Source organism: Amblyomma mixtum, chromosome 8 (genome assembly GCF_055824585.1).
Source record: "Amblyomma mixtum isolate Tamu chromosome 8, ASM5582458v1, whole genome shotgun sequence".
Classification (NCBI taxonomy): Eukaryota; Metazoa; Arthropoda; class Arachnida; order Ixodida; family Ixodidae; genus Amblyomma; species Amblyomma mixtum.
This window is the reverse complement of record NC_143019.1, coordinates 48927720-48944177: the sequence shown is the minus strand read 5'-3', so window position 1 is coordinate 48944177 and position 16458 is coordinate 48927720. Positions and strand designations below refer to the sequence as shown.

Genomic DNA, 16458 nt, shown 5'->3' with positions numbered 1-16458 from the left:
TTTATCACTCACAAAACCGAGTCGAAAGAGGTACTGGCCGGACAGCATCGCGTCGTTCTAAGCTCCTATCTCGTTCTCCGCGTCTGAAGGGCTCTTCGGCCGCGCGCGTTCTCGACCTTGGAGAGGGGATCGTCTTTCTCGACGTCGGCCAAAGCACACAGTCCGCAGGTCGTACGCACCTCGGAATGAAGTGGACAGGGTCCAATTGTTCTCCGCAGAACCCAGCTCGGCATTCGCGGAATCTTCTTCGACACCTCTTTCGCGCTGCTTCGATACCCCCACACACCGCAAACAAGGTACATACAGCGCCCGCTTTGGCAGCGTGTTTCCCTCGTTCCGCTCGACTGGCTCCTCTTCAAAGCGCCTCGGCTCATTCGTCACCGCAGTATTGCTTCGATGCGCGCAACTGCCGCCTAAAAAGCATACGCACGCAATGGCAGGGGGTATTCTGTTACCGACACACGCCATTTAACCCTACTTCCGCTCTCCCACGCGCTCTCCTTCGCGCCAGCCCTATTTTAAAATAATCAATCAATCAATCAATCAATCAATCAATCAATCAATCAATCAATCAATCAATCAATCTATCTATCTATCTATCTCTCGAGATGGAAGCCCGTGCACTGCCTAAGTATCACTTGCAAAATGAATTAAAAACTTTGCGGCGACCCACACTGGAGCAATACGAAAGCAAACCGTCCACGTACTTGCTATATTGTCGTCCGTGGCTATTTTGACGTCTGAGCGTATTTTTTTCGCGTTCAATTAGTTCACTAATTACCCCACATCAATCAAACTTTTACCACAGCAACATTTTATCATACACTATCTATCGCAATCGCGCGTTCACACACTTTATCTGCAGAGAACGACGCAATCGCGCGGACAAATTTGCGGACACTTTTTTACTGACGCGACAGGACCTCTCGCATTAGTAATAGTCCAAGCACAGCCGGCCGGATGGCTGTCTTTTGCAGAGATGGGGACCGCAAATTTCTCACCGCGTATTTTTTTTTCTCTAGAAACGATGCTAGTGTAGTCCTTCAAAGCACTGAACGACTATGCTGCTAGCAAAAACGAATCACAACGAAGAATTCCCCTACACCCAGTAAATAAGTCGTGCATTTTTCTCCCAAGTAGTTTCAGCAACCGAGCACCGGTTGAAACTTTCTGTTGGCACTGAAGCCAAGGCTACGCAGGAAAGGGAAATGCCTCACAATTTACTCTAAGTTATTAACAATCAGAGAGGCAATTTTGTCAAAATGTTTAGCTTTCAGGAAAGGGAAGGGGATGGGTTTTTGTCCCTGTGCTGTGTCACTGCACGAAGAAGTCGGGTCAGCAAACGAAGGTTTTTAGCCCCCAACCCCGGAAACCGAAGATGACTGAAGCATCGGTCGCGGACACAATGCCTAGTCCACTGTTTTCCCCCTGCCACCGAATCCTACAATTGCGAGGGGCAGCTCGATGGGTCGCTTTCTTGATGAACGCGAATGAGGGGTAGAATCTTCTGTAAACTTGCTTGGCTCGCCACCATCTTCTTAACGACTATATTCTGCGTGGAACGACACTTTCTCTTCGGTCTTCCGGGCTTGACTGCAGAGCCACAGAAAGCTGTCCACGAGTATGAGATCACGTTAAGCATGCAAAAACTGCGACATAATAGGCGCTTTATCCATTTAACTCGCTTCAACTCTTCAGCCAGCCTACTCCAGAAGCCCGAGTGACAGCTTTTGTAACCTCACGTGACCTCATACCTCCTTGCGACGTCGTCACAACCGACGTCCGACACAACCGACGTCAAATCTAAACTACAAGGGAGACGTTGGTCGATCGTAAATCAGTACCACGTGCAGGCGAATTCACGTGGTGGTCTATGTTTACTAATGCCTTGCGCGTCATCTCGAGACATAAGACCTCGATTGCGAAATGAATGAATGAATGAATGAATGAATGAATGAATGAATGAATGAATGAATGACACACCCGGGCGGCTGTGTGTTAAGTTGTACAATTCGACGAACCCGCTCAAATCGCCCCTCCTGGTGCAGCCGATCGGCTGCCCCTAGGGGCCGGTAGGGGGCGACACTCTGCCTCTACTGCGCATGCGCAGTACATGCGCGGCTGCTCCAATATGCTGAATAAGATGAAACAGAAGAAAAAAGGAGGAAAAGAATGAAGCAAAACAAAACAACAACACGCGCGTCACAGAACCCGGAAAGGCAATGCAGGCTAGACGAAGCGCGAGACAGCGGGAACGCGGGAGGCATTCCAAACGCCGACGCCGCTTCTCGACATGCCGGTCGCGTCGCAGACGGCACGCGCTACGGCCGCCTGCTCCGATATCGGAAGCCGATAACGGCACACGTGTACACGGGGACGCTACTCGAACGACGACTGCTCGGGGCGACAGTTTAGCGACTCACGGACGCGTATACGCGATCCACCGAGTATCAGATGTCGAGCACGCTCCCCGCGGTACAGTATACAACACGCGATACGCTGCCGCTAATGCAGCGAGACCGCAACAGGGTCAGAGATACGCGCCAACAACAATACCACAGTGTTTTAGGATACCAGGAGCGCAATTCGGACGAGAACTTGCATCTGCTAACGTGCAACTCGACCAGCAGGCACGCGAGCTCCTCGCCTTTATCAAAACGGGGCTGGATATAGAAACAGCTGGCCCCGTATCAACAGCACGCAGAGGGTACAGCCATCGTATATTTTCAGTCTACCAACAGGATCGGCCGTGCCGCCAACGGTTTTCCCGTTTTTTCCGCCTTCGCTAATCGCAACAAATCTCCTTCGACATGTTCCAACCAAAAGCTGCCTCAGCCGACCCGCCTCCGAAGCAGAGGCCGCGGTGGCTCAGTGGACGCGGCGTTCGGCTGCCAAACACGAGGTCGCGGGGTTCGAATCCCGGCTGCGGCGGCCGCATTTCGATGGGGGCGAAACGCGAAACGCGCCCATGTGCAGCGCGCTGTAATCTGGAGGCCCGCCTCTCCTCATAGCTCATGTGCAACTTTGTACGGTACCCCGCATACCATACCATATCGTACCATACCGTGTAATGTCCATGTCATGTAATGTCCATGCCCCCCCCCCCCCCCCCTCCCCCTATCCTTTCACTCCCACACTCATCCCTTCTCTCATGCGCGCGGTTTCGGAGGCCACCGAGAATGAGACAGCCATTGCGCAAAGCCACCGGCTCCCTAGCAAAGCCGGGAGCTTTGGCAGGGTTAAGGGGGGCTCTCGGACCGCACGGCAAACGTCAGGATTTGGACAGGAAACGCTCTACTAACCACGGGGGCAAGCAAGATGCGCGCGGAGCACGCCCTGGCGACACACCCTTAAAAAAAATTTTTTTAGACAGCCTATAGACTGTCTCTAAAGTCTATAGACAAATCCCAGAGAACAGTCTATAGGCAATACAAATGCTAGACAATCTATAGACAATCTATAGATTTATGGCCATACACTTTTAGAAGGCTTTTGTCTATAGACTATGAAAAGACAAACAAATATCTATAGGAAGGCAATAAGTCTATAAGAAGTCTGCCGACTGTCTACGGACCATTTTTACAAGTGCGGGACGCACGCCGACGGCTGGCGGGTACGGAGAACCGACCAGCCCGGGTCCTTCGGCTGCAGGGCGTCTGCGCCCACAAACTGAGCGCCCTTCGGGCACGGAGGGACTCGAGCAAACACGCAGCTCGCGGAGATGTCCTCTGGGAAAGGTATGCCACCTTGCTGCTGCCCCGGGTCAGTCGTGGACTCCCCCGAGACTGTACCCCGCTTGCAACTTCGCGCCGGAACGACCCGACTCCCTTGCGTTATCGGCAGAGAGCCCAGCCGGGACACCAAGCCCGAACGGGAAAGGCGGAGCTAAGGAACCTGACAGGGGGTTCTCGGAACACCTTCTCCTCAGAGGGGGACGAGCGGTACGGCAAGTTGCCTCGAGGAGCACAATCCCCCAAAGCTGCACAGTAGGCACGTGAGGTCGAGGGAGCCACGATGGTGCTCGGCGCATACCTTCCACGGTGCAGCTCACAGCAGGGGCCAAACCAAGCGGATTGTAAATACGCGCCGCCTTTCACGGCGGTCCTGGTCGCTGACATGGCAGCCACTATGATGCGAGGGAAGATAGTGGTCCTGTGTATGCTCCTCCATACCGAAACACTAGGTGAAAGCACCGCCGAGGGCATTGCTGCGGTTGCTTAGCAGCCGCAAGCAAGCCGCAATGAACGCACAAAAACTATTGGATGAATTCATTACAATTAGTTCCCAGACTATCTTAAGCGCAGCGTTGGCGTATATCGCCCTTCCCCCCCCCCCCTGTCGGGGGGAGGGGCCTTTCAGTGTAAGCTCCCTCCGCCTAATCCTTCAGAGAGGCCCCACTGCTCGACTCGCAAGCCCAGGCTCACCTAAATCCATGTGGGATGCACACACTCACTGCAACTGGGTCACAATCCCTTCGCACATTTAACCTGACCCGACTCACAACCACTGGTCACTCGCGACGTCACTGAGTGACTCCTCACTGATGGTTTAACGCGCCACTACTAGGAAACTACACGACGTAGGTAAACTCTCCATCACACTAACGGCGGATGAGGTAAAACTAGTAAGTAACCGTCGATAACGAAATTGTAGCTCGCCTGAGCGTGCTCATGAACTGCACAAAAGCACCTTGTGATTTATCTGAATAAACCGCAGTTGTCAGTGCGCGCTGCTTAGGTCTTCGTATGCGTCCAATTAACCATCTCGTGGTTTACCAGCGAGTGGCAGCGCGTTAAACTACCAATATGTATCGCCAACAAGCCCCTATGACAGTCTAGCTTGAATGACACCGCTTGCGAAACAAAGCCTCAACTTGAATCTCTTGCACTGCGCCGCGGTTGCCGAAAACCAAGGAGAACACAGGAGAGAGTCGCTCGCATAGCCATCGCTCTAAAGGCAATCAGGGCCGCTTCTGGCCAAAGCCATCACACGCTGAAAACGGCAGAGCCGTTCGTCGCACATTAGTGAACTCTTTCCATCGGCGACATCGACGACGCAGCGCCACACGGGCGCTTCTCGCTCGCGAGGCCCAATTTCCGCGCGCCACGCGAAACCGCGCCGGCGGCCTGGAAGAGGTCACGGTCGTTTACGCTTTTGCTCGCCGCGAGGCAGGCAGTCGAGGCGCAACTCTCCGCGCACGTTCAATCAGATCACCGTCCCGTCGCCGCCCGTGGACTGGCGGCGCAGTGTCCAGTCGGCCTTGGCTGCGTTCGACTAGACGACGAAGCCCGACCGCGCTGACAACGCCGTCGCCAGTCTTTTCAACTCCTCGCGCGCGACTGCCATTTTCGTTCCCAGCAGACGGACTCTTTTTCGGGCACTGAATACCTAGACGATGCGGGAGGTACAAAGGAATTCAACTCCAGCGACGCCACGGCGAGAACGAAGAGCCGAGTGTCGCAAGAACCGAACGAAAGAAAGCGCGCGGGATTGACGGATGCTCTCGATTCATCGCGCGGACGCTCAGCCGTCCGAAAGACGCTGCGCTTCCTTGTTATGGGATGCAAGGGGCACGGGCTCCTCGGGCGAGTTCTCACGGCGCGCGGAGTTCAAACTGCGTCCGTCTACGTCGTGTATGTATGTACGTGCTTCTTCGTTCGCGGTCGTTTTCGCGCAGTTTGAACGCTGTGCAACAGGGGGTAGCTTTTCTCAGAGTCAAAGTCCGTTCCTTCTTCGCATCTACCTTTGCTGATGGGCAACTCAACAGATAAGACGTCCTGAAACTGCATACCGAACGCAAATTTCCCGTCACTACTACTACTACTACTACTACTACTACTACTACTACTACTACTACTGCCACCACCACCACCACCACACACAAGCCACGACGTCTGCCGCAGCTCGCAGGAGTTAATGTGCGCAGTTTCCAAAGCGACAAAAAAACAGCGAGTAGAGAAGCTTCCACAGAGTCACCCTGCAGAGAGAGATATGGGTGTTAACAACCATAGCTGTTTTGATACAGCAGGCGGTTGCGGTAACTAAAGAGCGTCGTTCCACTTGAAGCATTTCTCTGTCTGGGAGGGCAACATCGCTGCAAGTGTGACGCCGTATTGTCTTTTAACGAAGTACCGCTTACAACGAAGTCGTCCCTATCACTGAAATAGAGAGGCGGGCCGACGACGCCAGCTACGGAGTGTTTGCGGCAGTTATGCCTCTCGTGAACAGAGAGGAGTAAAAAGGGACGCACTACCTTTTATAAAAGTGTGCGCCAGAGGAGGGCTTACTCACTTTTTACTCCCATCCCAGCAGCTTCTACCTGCCCTGTAGGTACACGTATTCCCTTACCACTTCCAGCACCTCGCTACCAACTGTAAACTGCTGTTCCCTTGTGATACTGTTGAACATGAACATTACAAGGAATAACTTATACCAAAGCTTAAGGATAATTATCCCGCTTGAGCCCTCCACGCATCGATCCCTCTATTACGAGTATACAAGTCGCGCCAAAAGTAATCGGAACATAGCTCTGTGGTCTATGATACGCCGACTTCCACACATACTGTAAGGTCAACCTAACAGGATACGATCCAGACGCTTACGGACCGTCCCAGCCGCGATGAAAAGCTCGGTTAAGTTGCAGTCATAGCGCACAGCCTGCCACGTAAACTTTTGATTCTGGGAGCATGCGTTTGTAAAGAAACCGGCTTCGTAGAAACCAAAGCCGACCACAAGTTCGCCAGTTGACCCAGTTCGCCTTTTGTTGGTTTCCCTCGCGAGCCTAAAACGGTTTTCATAGATGCCCTTCTTCGCAGGCCGCAGCCGCCTACGGTGTGACTCACGGATGGTGGCCGGCTTGCTCTAGCGGAAATTCGGGACTAAACGAGCCGTACACACAGCTGACTCACACTGATAGAGCGCATATCTGCCACTTCGCGCTATCTTTAGTGCCTTTTTTATATAGTTTTTAAAAAGCAAACCTCACGTCATTTCCTCCTCAAAGGCGTGGTAAAACGAAAACCTCTGACACGACGGCTACGCGGTCTATCCTTGAGACAAAACTTGGGAGCAGGTAAGAGCAGACTTCAGTGAGTCGTTAAAGGGCCCGTGCCCACCCCAGCGCAGCAGACACTCTCTACCTCTCTTTGAGCGAGCCTCCTCTCCTTCCATTCCCTCCTCGAAATTCTTCTCTCCCGCTCCTCGTCGAGTAGGCTCGGCAAGGCAAAATCACCCCTTCCTTCTCCGGTGTAAGCCGGAGGCGTGGTGTCTGTGGAGTGCGTCACAGGGCGACGTCATGGACCCGCCTTCAATAGAATTCTTTTCTTGGTTTTTGCATTTTCTCCGCACACTGAACGATCGAGAGGCGCGATCGGCTCGACCACCTAGACTTGTTAGCGAGCGCATCCTTTCATACATCTGTTTGTCATTCCCAGTTAACGAGCCACCTTTTCATTTTCTTTTAGGCCTCCCCACCGTTTCACGAGCGGAGGGGCGGAAGTCGGTTGTGTTCGAAACACACGGCGAAGCGCGGACCCGGCAACCGCCCGTTTGCTTTTCTCCATGCGTGTTTGTGTTCTGTGTGTTTGTGTCTTTTCTCCGCTCCAAAGCATATGTCATTCATTGGAGTCAAGGCGTACGCAAGATGCACGAAAGATAAGCGGTGTGTGTGCGGAGCGGCCAAGTGGGCGAGCGAGGGAAAGGCTCTGCTGCACTACTAATTAAAACCTTGTTTTGGGGGGCTCGCATAGAAGAAAAGAAACTGAGAAGGGAGCGCGTACGCAGAGCGTCTCGTGACGTGATCACGGCGGGGGGGGGGGGGGGGGGGGGGGCGAACCAACTCCCTCAGTTTTACTATTTTTTTACTTTTTATGGCTAGGGTTCAAGGCTGTCGCCACACGCTCCCTCCGCAGTTTTTTTTTTTTGTTCCTTCATGCGGGTTTGTAGGCATGAGCCAGAACAGAAGGCGCTGCGGAAAGCCTTGTGCAGACGACGCGACGCCAAGGCTACGCCCAACCTTCTCCCGTCAGTCAGCACGATGCACCAATGGAGTGCCTTTAGCGAAAGTAGCCCCCCTTGACGTCAGCGGGGTGCAGAGTAGTGGGCCGGGCCCGTTTTTGAAGGAAGGAAAGAACGAACGGGCTTTGATTTGAATTTTCGCAGCTTTTCGGGGCGCGCATGGCTCTAGTATTTTGCAGAGGTTATCTTCGATGCCTCATCTATGCAGTGGGCTTGTTTTTCAAAAATGTCCGGACCCTGGGCAGTGGCCCTTTAAGGGCCCGTTTAGTGTATGGGGGTTTAACGTCCCATAGAGAGCTCCGGAAATTTCGACCACCTGGGGTTCTTCCTTTAACGTGCATTGACATCGCACAGTACACGGAGCGCTAGAATGTCGCCTCCATCGAAATTCGACCGCCGCGACCGGGATCGAACCCGTGTCTTTCGGGTCAGCAGCCCAGCGCCATAACCACTGAGTCACCGAGCAAAGGGTCCGTTTTAAGACTGCGGTATAGGGTACGGCACGTAAACACAGAGCAGAATTTATGCTTTCTGAAAGGTGTATTCTATTTCGCGAGGTCCTCCCCGACTCAAAGAAAATAAAAATTGTCAAACGAACTTTTTTTGCAAAGAATTCTTCAGCACTTTCCTGGAGAAATAGAAACGAACTCTGAACATTACAGCGATTCAGCGGGGGACTCTGCGTCTACCATGAGCGAGACGCAGCTGTCTCTCAAAATGGCATTCAGAATGGATTGGGCTTTGTTTACGGATCTGTAATCGATGCATTGCGCGCATGTGGCTCACAAGCTTCAGCAAAAGCCACTTTGGACTGACGTCACGGGCGCCGTGGCGTTCACGAACCAGGAACACGGCGAAAATCTGCGTGTCTTCCTGATTCGCTTATCGCAAGCTGCTCCGGCCAGCACTGTAGAAGCAGAGGACACGGGCGGAAGTTTTCGTATTCACTATAATGGTGCCCGTGACGTCACATCACACGCTGGAGCAATTTAGTTACACGACAGTACACAATAGTTTAGTTTTCGTCTGCGCGCGGTTCTCACCAAGCCAGAGGTATACCCACGGGAAAGCAAACGAAAAGCTCCTGCGGGTGCAGTGTCGCCAAAGATAAACACGGGCCCCAAGGCTTCTGCAAGACAAGTTTGCACGTGACGTCACGAGCGCCATCTTTGGGCACACAGGCTAGCTTTTCACAGCGTGCGCGGGAACCGATTGGCAATAAGCAGATTAGGAGAAAGCCCACCCTTTCGCCGCTATTTCTGGACCCCAAAGATGGCGGCCTCTATGACGTCGGTGCAGACTATGTCCACATATAATTACAACGCTGACTGCAGGTCAGATTTAACGAGAGTCCTGCAGGCTAAACTTGGTTCAATAGACATCAGGGGGCATACCAGCCCCTCCTTATCAACAAAATTATAGACCTCTGCATAAAAAGTCATAGGCTTCTTGATTTTGACAACGAACTAGAGCAAATATAAAGTTACGTTGGTTGGGCACGAACTAGCTGTTCCCTTTAACCGTGGAGCGTGCTGTAGACAACAATCTAAACCTAGCACTGCTACATCTAGCAGTGAAGCGGCAGCGCACCTCGGCACAAACGACCACGACGAAGTTATCGAATGTCAGCGAAAGGCAGGCAATAAGACGGCGACCCAGAACACCACGAAACATGGACGGCAAGGTGGAAGAAAAACAAAAGAAAAAACTTGCACGCACGCGACGGCGTGTCTAACGGAGTAGGTGCACGACCTGCAAAGCAGCAGGGGAAGCCCAACGGCAGCGGAGCGCCGCGCGGGCCTCGCATACTACAAAAACCACTACGGGGCATCACGTCGATGACCTGCGTGACCTCCGCACCGCCGCCGCCGCCGCTCGCGTTATTCGCGCGCGCCGCTAAGAGACGCGCGTGCCCCACGCAACTGTTACGCCCCATTCAAGGCACGCGCGCTTAACTTGCGCGAACACAACGATGCGGGAAAAAGATAGCGCGCATAACACTGCGCGAACACCCATCGTTCTTTCTTTCGAGTGCTTAGCCTTTTATTTTTCTACCTGTCACGCAGCCAAGCGAAATACATTAGGTTCGGTTGCAGGAGCACTGCATTGCCCGTTTCCTGGAGGAAAACAACCAGAGTTAAAAAGGCGTGAGAGAAGCATCAAATGTAAGGGGCACGAAACAAACTCCAATCGTAACGAACAAATGTTTTGAGGAGTGTCATGTCGATTAGAACACTTCTTTTTGTCACGCGCGCATTTCAAAGCGCAAGGTTAGGTAGAACAGAGCGCCGATGAAATCAATACAAACATTTACGATTCGTCTAACCTTCTCGCCGAACGCAAACCTTAATTCGATTACTTAATTTAATTAAGAATGTGGTGACCCGTGGTCGGCGCCCGCACGTGGGCAACGCGTTTTGCGCATGACGCGCTTACCTGTGCGTCACAGGTTTCCGAGAACAGGTCAAATAAAGGTTCCCAATTTCGGGCAGAGTTCTTCGCGGAGTCTTCGACTCCGCAACAGTGAAGACTGCGCGTCACAGTTGTCACGCGGAAACAACACACGGGACTGTTCTTTCCACGGAAAGCTTGAGATAAACACACCGTTGCGATGCGCTTACCGCGTTTGAATCTAGAAGCGTGGAGGTCAGCGTGCTGACCCGCGCAAAAGCACACAATGTCAGACTTCGAGAAACAACACCAAAGGAGGCTTCTGTCTGCTCTCAGCTTTGTTTTGGCACCTGCTTCCCAAAACAGCCCCAAGCAGGAACGATAATGACCGAATACCACGAGTTCGGTCCACGAGGAAAAAGCCAATCTCGGACGGGCGCGCCCATTCACAACACAGACGCGCCGGACAACTTGGAGTAGCGTCAGCTCCCAAGGTCGCGGCTTGGCGGAGACGCCAGGGAGAGTATGACCAAGCGCAGCCAGCACATTAATTAGCATAAACCTTGAAGGTTACACCAGCAATTAAGGTCGCCAAAAACGACGACCGCTCGGCGTATCAACAGACGCTCGAACACATGCGATGCAAGTTTCCCGAACTGTCACAAAACCAAAACTAAGTCTACAACAAGGAGTCAACCAGCTGTTCTAACTCTTTTAAGGACCGCAGAGAAACGCCTATCGACAAATGCGCTTCGCAGCGTTTATAAGCGCGCGAAATTCCGCGAACAAACGATTCTAGCAAAATAGCTTGGCGGTGTAACCCTTGCTTGGGGCGACACTTGCAAACATGTAACGATGTTAGTCGCGTGACAGGCTGCGCTGAATGCAGTGACGCTGACAGAGCATCTGCGACTATTGCACGTAATCGCAGGCACATAAATATGCAACACAGGAAGCGAATCACAGCAGAGACAATAGGAGAAGGACGTCCAACTTACCTGCTCCAGCAGCACTCCTGTCAAAGCTTCGCCATCTTGTCACTACGTATCGACATCCGGGCACCTCAACAGGTAACCGAACTTCCGGACTGGCACAGGTGCGTTCTTCAAATACCAGCAATAAAAACTCGCTCAAACATCAAGTTTATCTTCTGTGAAGTTTTTATATCTGAAACAAAAGTCAAGTGAATTGTAACATTCTAATTTAACTTGCGAGTACAAAGCAACACTGAGACGTATATTTCACACTAGGCAGCACATAGGGCATCTATTAATAATTAAAATAACATATATTTTGTTCTTAAAGGTAAATAAATAAAAAGCTCAGCTTATATAAATTTGTTATTAGATATCAAGAGCAAGGGGTAAGCGAAACCGAAACCTCGACAGTTTCGCAGTTTTTTGTTAGGGTTCTGAAACCGAACTGGCGTGCTCTCAAGTGCGCGCGGATAGCAGTGCGGTGTCCGTAACGTTGTTTACTTGGAATACGAGGCAACGCTGCTATGACAAAGCCAGAAATACATGAATACATTCAGCATAGAATCGATTACACAGCATTTGACGTCAAATGGATGCCACAGAGCGCCAAGTTCCTCGCTTTTGGAGCCTGTCCGGACGGCCAAGGAACGGTCGAAGTGTATGAGCTGGACGGCAGTTCAGTGAACAAAACGCAACAGGTGACCATTATTTTACCTCTTTGCGGACGAAAGTGCAGTTATTGGATACTGCGTTTCATGCGGGTGAACGATTTTGCCGCAGCTTCCACACCCACGAGGGGTGAAGTGTGGTACGTTCGCGCCTTCGAGTCTGGAAGAACGTCATGTCACAACGGGTGGCTTTGATGGAAAATGGCGAATTTGGTAAGTTTGCTCACGAAGTACAGGTTCAGAAACGTTTTGCAATGTTTGTTTATTTACATTCAGGGATATTGACTACCCGAATGAACCGGTTGTATGCGTGCGAGGTCACAGCACCATCATCAACTGCATTGATGGCATCGGGGGTAGTGACGGCTCTCCTGCGGTAGTTACAGGATGCAAAGACGGTATGGAGTTTATAGTGATTGTTTTATAGTACCGCCACTTTTAAAGCTGCTACGTGCTTACTTATGTGAACCTTTAGGCTCCTTGAAAGTATGGGATCCGAGAAAGCCAGAGGAACCGTCGGTGGTTATGGAGCCTGGACCAGAGCAACAGAAGCGTGATTGCTGGACAGTATGCTTCGGTAAGCAACCAGCGATTATTCTGCTGTAGAGGTTGTTTATCTAACAATCGTTTTTCTCTCTCTCTCTCTCTCCCAACGTGTCAGGAAATGCCTACAGCGCAGTGGAGCGGTGCGTCTGTGCTGGATACGAGAACGGGGACATTAAAATGTTCGACCTCAGAAATCTCTCCGTCACCTGGGAGACCTGCGTTAAATCAGGCGTAATGTTTTTTTTTTTTTGGCTCCTTTCCCACTTCACTGCCATTCGTCATTTCGCACAGCTTAATTAATGCCCGCAGTGGCATTTATTACTGGCAGAGCAAAGAGGGGAGATAAATCGATCACTTACATTTTATTGCCATTGCATATCTTCGACAGGTTTGTTGTCTCGAATTTGACCAGAAGTCCATCTACATGAATAAGCTCGTTGCAAGTGGAACTGGATCTGACATACACGTCTTTGATCTCAGGACGAGGCATTCAAAAAGTGGCTTTGCTCAACTGACGCATTCTGTAAGTTCCCCTGTTGTTGCTTGTCATATTATGTTTGTATCTGGCATGCTTAATTTAAAGGGTTTGGTTTATGGAGTTTTAATGTCCCGAAGCGACTCGGTCTATGAGAGACACCGTAGTGGAGGGCTCCGGATAACTTCAACCACCTGGGTTAAGGGGATCACAGATATTCCCATTGGCTTCCGAGCCGTTACGATTCCATAGATTACGTGTCAGAGGTTTGGATTGGTTTATGGAGTTTAATGGCCCGAAGCGACTCGGTCTATGAGAGACACCACAGTGGAGGGCTCCGGATAACTTTGACCACCTGGGTTAAGGGGATCACAGATATTCCCATTGGCTTCTGAGCCGTTATCATTCCATAGATTACGTGTCAGAAGGCTTTTACCGAGCACCTTAGCTGCACTAGGGGAGGCGACAGTATGTTTGCAAATGCATTGTTGCAAAAGGAAATTGCTGGCTTTCTCAGGCAGATCAGATAGTACCTTTAATTAATGCTTTTCCCCTGTAAAAGCCGAGCGTCACGTCGGAACATGCAGATTAGAAAAACGAGCAGGTTTCCTGCAGTGCTGGGATTTAAACGAGGTGCCGCCTACAAGTCTCTGCCTCACATGTGGGAGTTTGTACCAGATGGAATGATTTTTTTTATTTGAGTTAAATTATTATGCAGCACTCTGTATTATTGGCTGAACATTGGAAGCACTCCCTATGCTCTACCCGGCAAGTGTTTTTCGTTGACCTACCTATATGCCAGTAATGCTGGTGGAAGGCAAAGAAAAGTTCCAGAAACAAGCAAATAACAACTGTAGTGAAACATATTTCAGAGCCTCTTACTTGTGATAGTGAATAGCAGGCAATATTTTTTGAATGTGATAAATGGGCCTGACTTATTCAACAGGAAGAAACCAAGTCAACAATCTGGGCTGCAAGACATTTGCCACAGGACAGAGACATATTTGCCACATGCGCAGGTTCTGGGACTGTCAACCTCTGGAGATAGTAAGTTGGCTTGTCTGCATGACTTTTAATAATTGATATCCAGCTGTTGATGCCTTGTCAGCCACAATATTCAGCAGGGTGGTGCTATTTTAAAGGGAGCACATCTTTATTATTCAACCAGTGATTGCTGCCCGAATAAGAGTGCAAACCACAGAATGGTGTTTGCTTAGCAGTTTGTGATGAAACAGCCTTGTAATACTCTTTCATGTTTAAAGAGGTGGAAATAAATGCCAGCCAAGTGCTAATGGGCTAGGGTATACTCTTTTGCAGAAAATGGCTTTTCTGCAGTTTGTGGGAAGCCCATTAGTATGAAAGCAAATTTGAAGGGTGCAGTTAGCGACAGGTGGCAACTGCTTATTAGAGAGTGGAATGAATTTTCAGTCCGACTTAACTATAGATATGTCAGAGGCAGCTTATTTTATAACAACTGGCAGATACCAATACCTGGTGGAGTACTGAGTCCCATTTCTGCAAGAAACAGGACCCATCAAAATGTGTTCTTGTTCTATCGCTCGTCTTGTCGTGTTTGTGCCTCCTCTTTGTTCCCATTTATTTTGCGAACATTTCTAACGTGAAAATGTAGTTTAGCCAGGTAAAGAACATGCAATTGCTTTTATTAGTGATGCAGCTCTCTGTACTCTGTTTTGAAACATAAGCACCTAAAAGCTAAACTTTGAACATAGCTGGAGCCACCTAAGTACTTATCACATAATGGGAGGTGAAATGGCCATGTCACAAGCTGCGTTTTATCCTGTGCCAACACAGGTTACGCATTTCTTGGCTCTTTAACTAAAAACATGGCCTCAATATTGTGTTCCAGCCAATATCCAGACAAAAGAGTGCGCAAGGCGTCGGACGGATGTGATGAAGGCGTTGCTGGCACATTAACCCATCTGTGCAAGACCTCACTGGGCAAGCAGCCAGTTTCAGCACTGGACTGGAATGCGGACATGCTGGGACTCTTTGTGACGTGTACTTTTGACCAGACCCTTCATGTTGGTTTTGTCACAGATTTGCCAAGCTGATGAAATGTGTATATAAAAGCATTTTACTGCACACTGTTTTAATCCTTGTTTGCTGTTTGAAATAAGTTAGACTGTGGCTGCAAATGTCTAGTGCAAAGAGGAAAGCTCGAGTTTGTTCTGCTTTTCGAGCTTGCAATCAACAGATTTCCTGTGCGTCCTGACAGCCAACAAGGCTGTAAGAGACATAAAAGAGCACACGTACATTGACATTTTTTATCAAACAAGAGAACCCCAAGAAAAGTAATTTTCAATAGTAATAGCTGCACAGCAGAGGTTACTGCTTTCAAGGTACTTCATAGCTTTCTTGGTACCGTGAAAGACGTTGCAATGGAAACGACGCTGTCACAAGATGCACTGATGTGTCACACTGTACAAAAGTTGTCTATACTACATACAACTGCTCATGACATGGATGCTTTAACTCTCTAGTCTTCCGCACACCTTAGGCACATAAATAGCAAAAAACTGCATTGTTTTCAAGCCCATCACAAGTGACCAACGAGCAGTTTAAATAGCACACAGATGCATTCGGTATATGTTCTGGCAGGGGTTTCTACATTTGCTCAACCTTTTGTGGCAGTTTTCATGAAGTGTCCTTATTCAGTCACGTCACATTTTTCCACAAACAAAAAGCACCTCTTGGAGCACAACAGGACATTGTTACACTCAAGTTAGCAAGTGCTATTCACATCACAAATATTGCGTGTTATACACATGTTGCTAGTGTGTGTATAATATAGATCTGCAAACAACCTCTTACAGTAATCACAGTGAAATGTGCTGAACTGTCAGTCAAAGGTAACAATTTGAACATGAACATGCAACATGAAACCAAGCTGATATTGTACACCATCCTAAAGAGTTGGGAACAGCATCACACCAAACTACTTTTGTCAACAGGATAATTGCCAGAGTGAAATTTGCTCCACATCAGGATTCACATGGATCAGCTTTTTTCTTCCACTGGGCATAAAAGATGGGTGCCCATCAATACAAACTTGCGCATATTTCTTACTTTTGCATGGTGACGCCCTGACCTTACGAAAGGCTTTGGCCAAGGAATTACTGCTGGCACAAACATGTAGTCCTAAAGGGCAGTACAAATTGCCTCCTCCAAAACCTTGCTCAAGGCCACGGCTATGAATCTCCCAAATCAAGGAACAAGAACCCACCATAGCAAGCTATATGGCAGGTTCAAACTACCTTGACAACGGCTCCAAATGTATCCCAGCTGATCAAAACTTCCATGCAGCTATGGCAACATTTTTAACCATGCCTAAATACAAACAGGCTCCTTCTGAGCTGACCAAGGC

At 49.9% G+C, this 16458-nt stretch overlaps 2 protein-coding genes across 4 annotated transcripts in view; one reads left to right on the top strand and one right to left on the bottom strand.

The window, feature by feature from the left end:
* Positions 1–11459, bottom strand: part of mbt (serine/threonine-protein kinase PAK mbt) — a 46275-nt gene extending 34816 nt beyond the window's left edge. For all 3 annotated transcript variants that reach the window (XR_016285142.1, XM_089557236.1, XM_089557237.1), the window contains exon 1: positions 11406–11459. The gene's annotated coding sequence lies outside the window, so the exon portion shown is untranslated. The remainder of the gene's footprint in view (positions 1–11405) is intronic.
* A 351-nt stretch (positions 11460–11810) lies between these two features.
* On the top strand, positions 11811–15176 carry Wdr92 (dynein axonemal assembly factor 10). Its single transcript, XM_089557235.1, has 8 exons — positions 11811–12082; positions 12165–12265; positions 12329–12450; positions 12528–12629; positions 12714–12829; positions 12987–13121; positions 14020–14120; positions 14941–15176. The coding sequence occupies exons 1-8, from the start codon at positions 11909–11911 to the stop codon at positions 15143–15145; spliced, it is 1056 nt and encodes a 351-aa protein (XP_089413361.1). The 5' UTR covers positions 11811–11908; the 3' UTR covers positions 15146–15176.
* The last annotated feature ends 1282 nt before the right edge of the window (positions 15177–16458 follow it).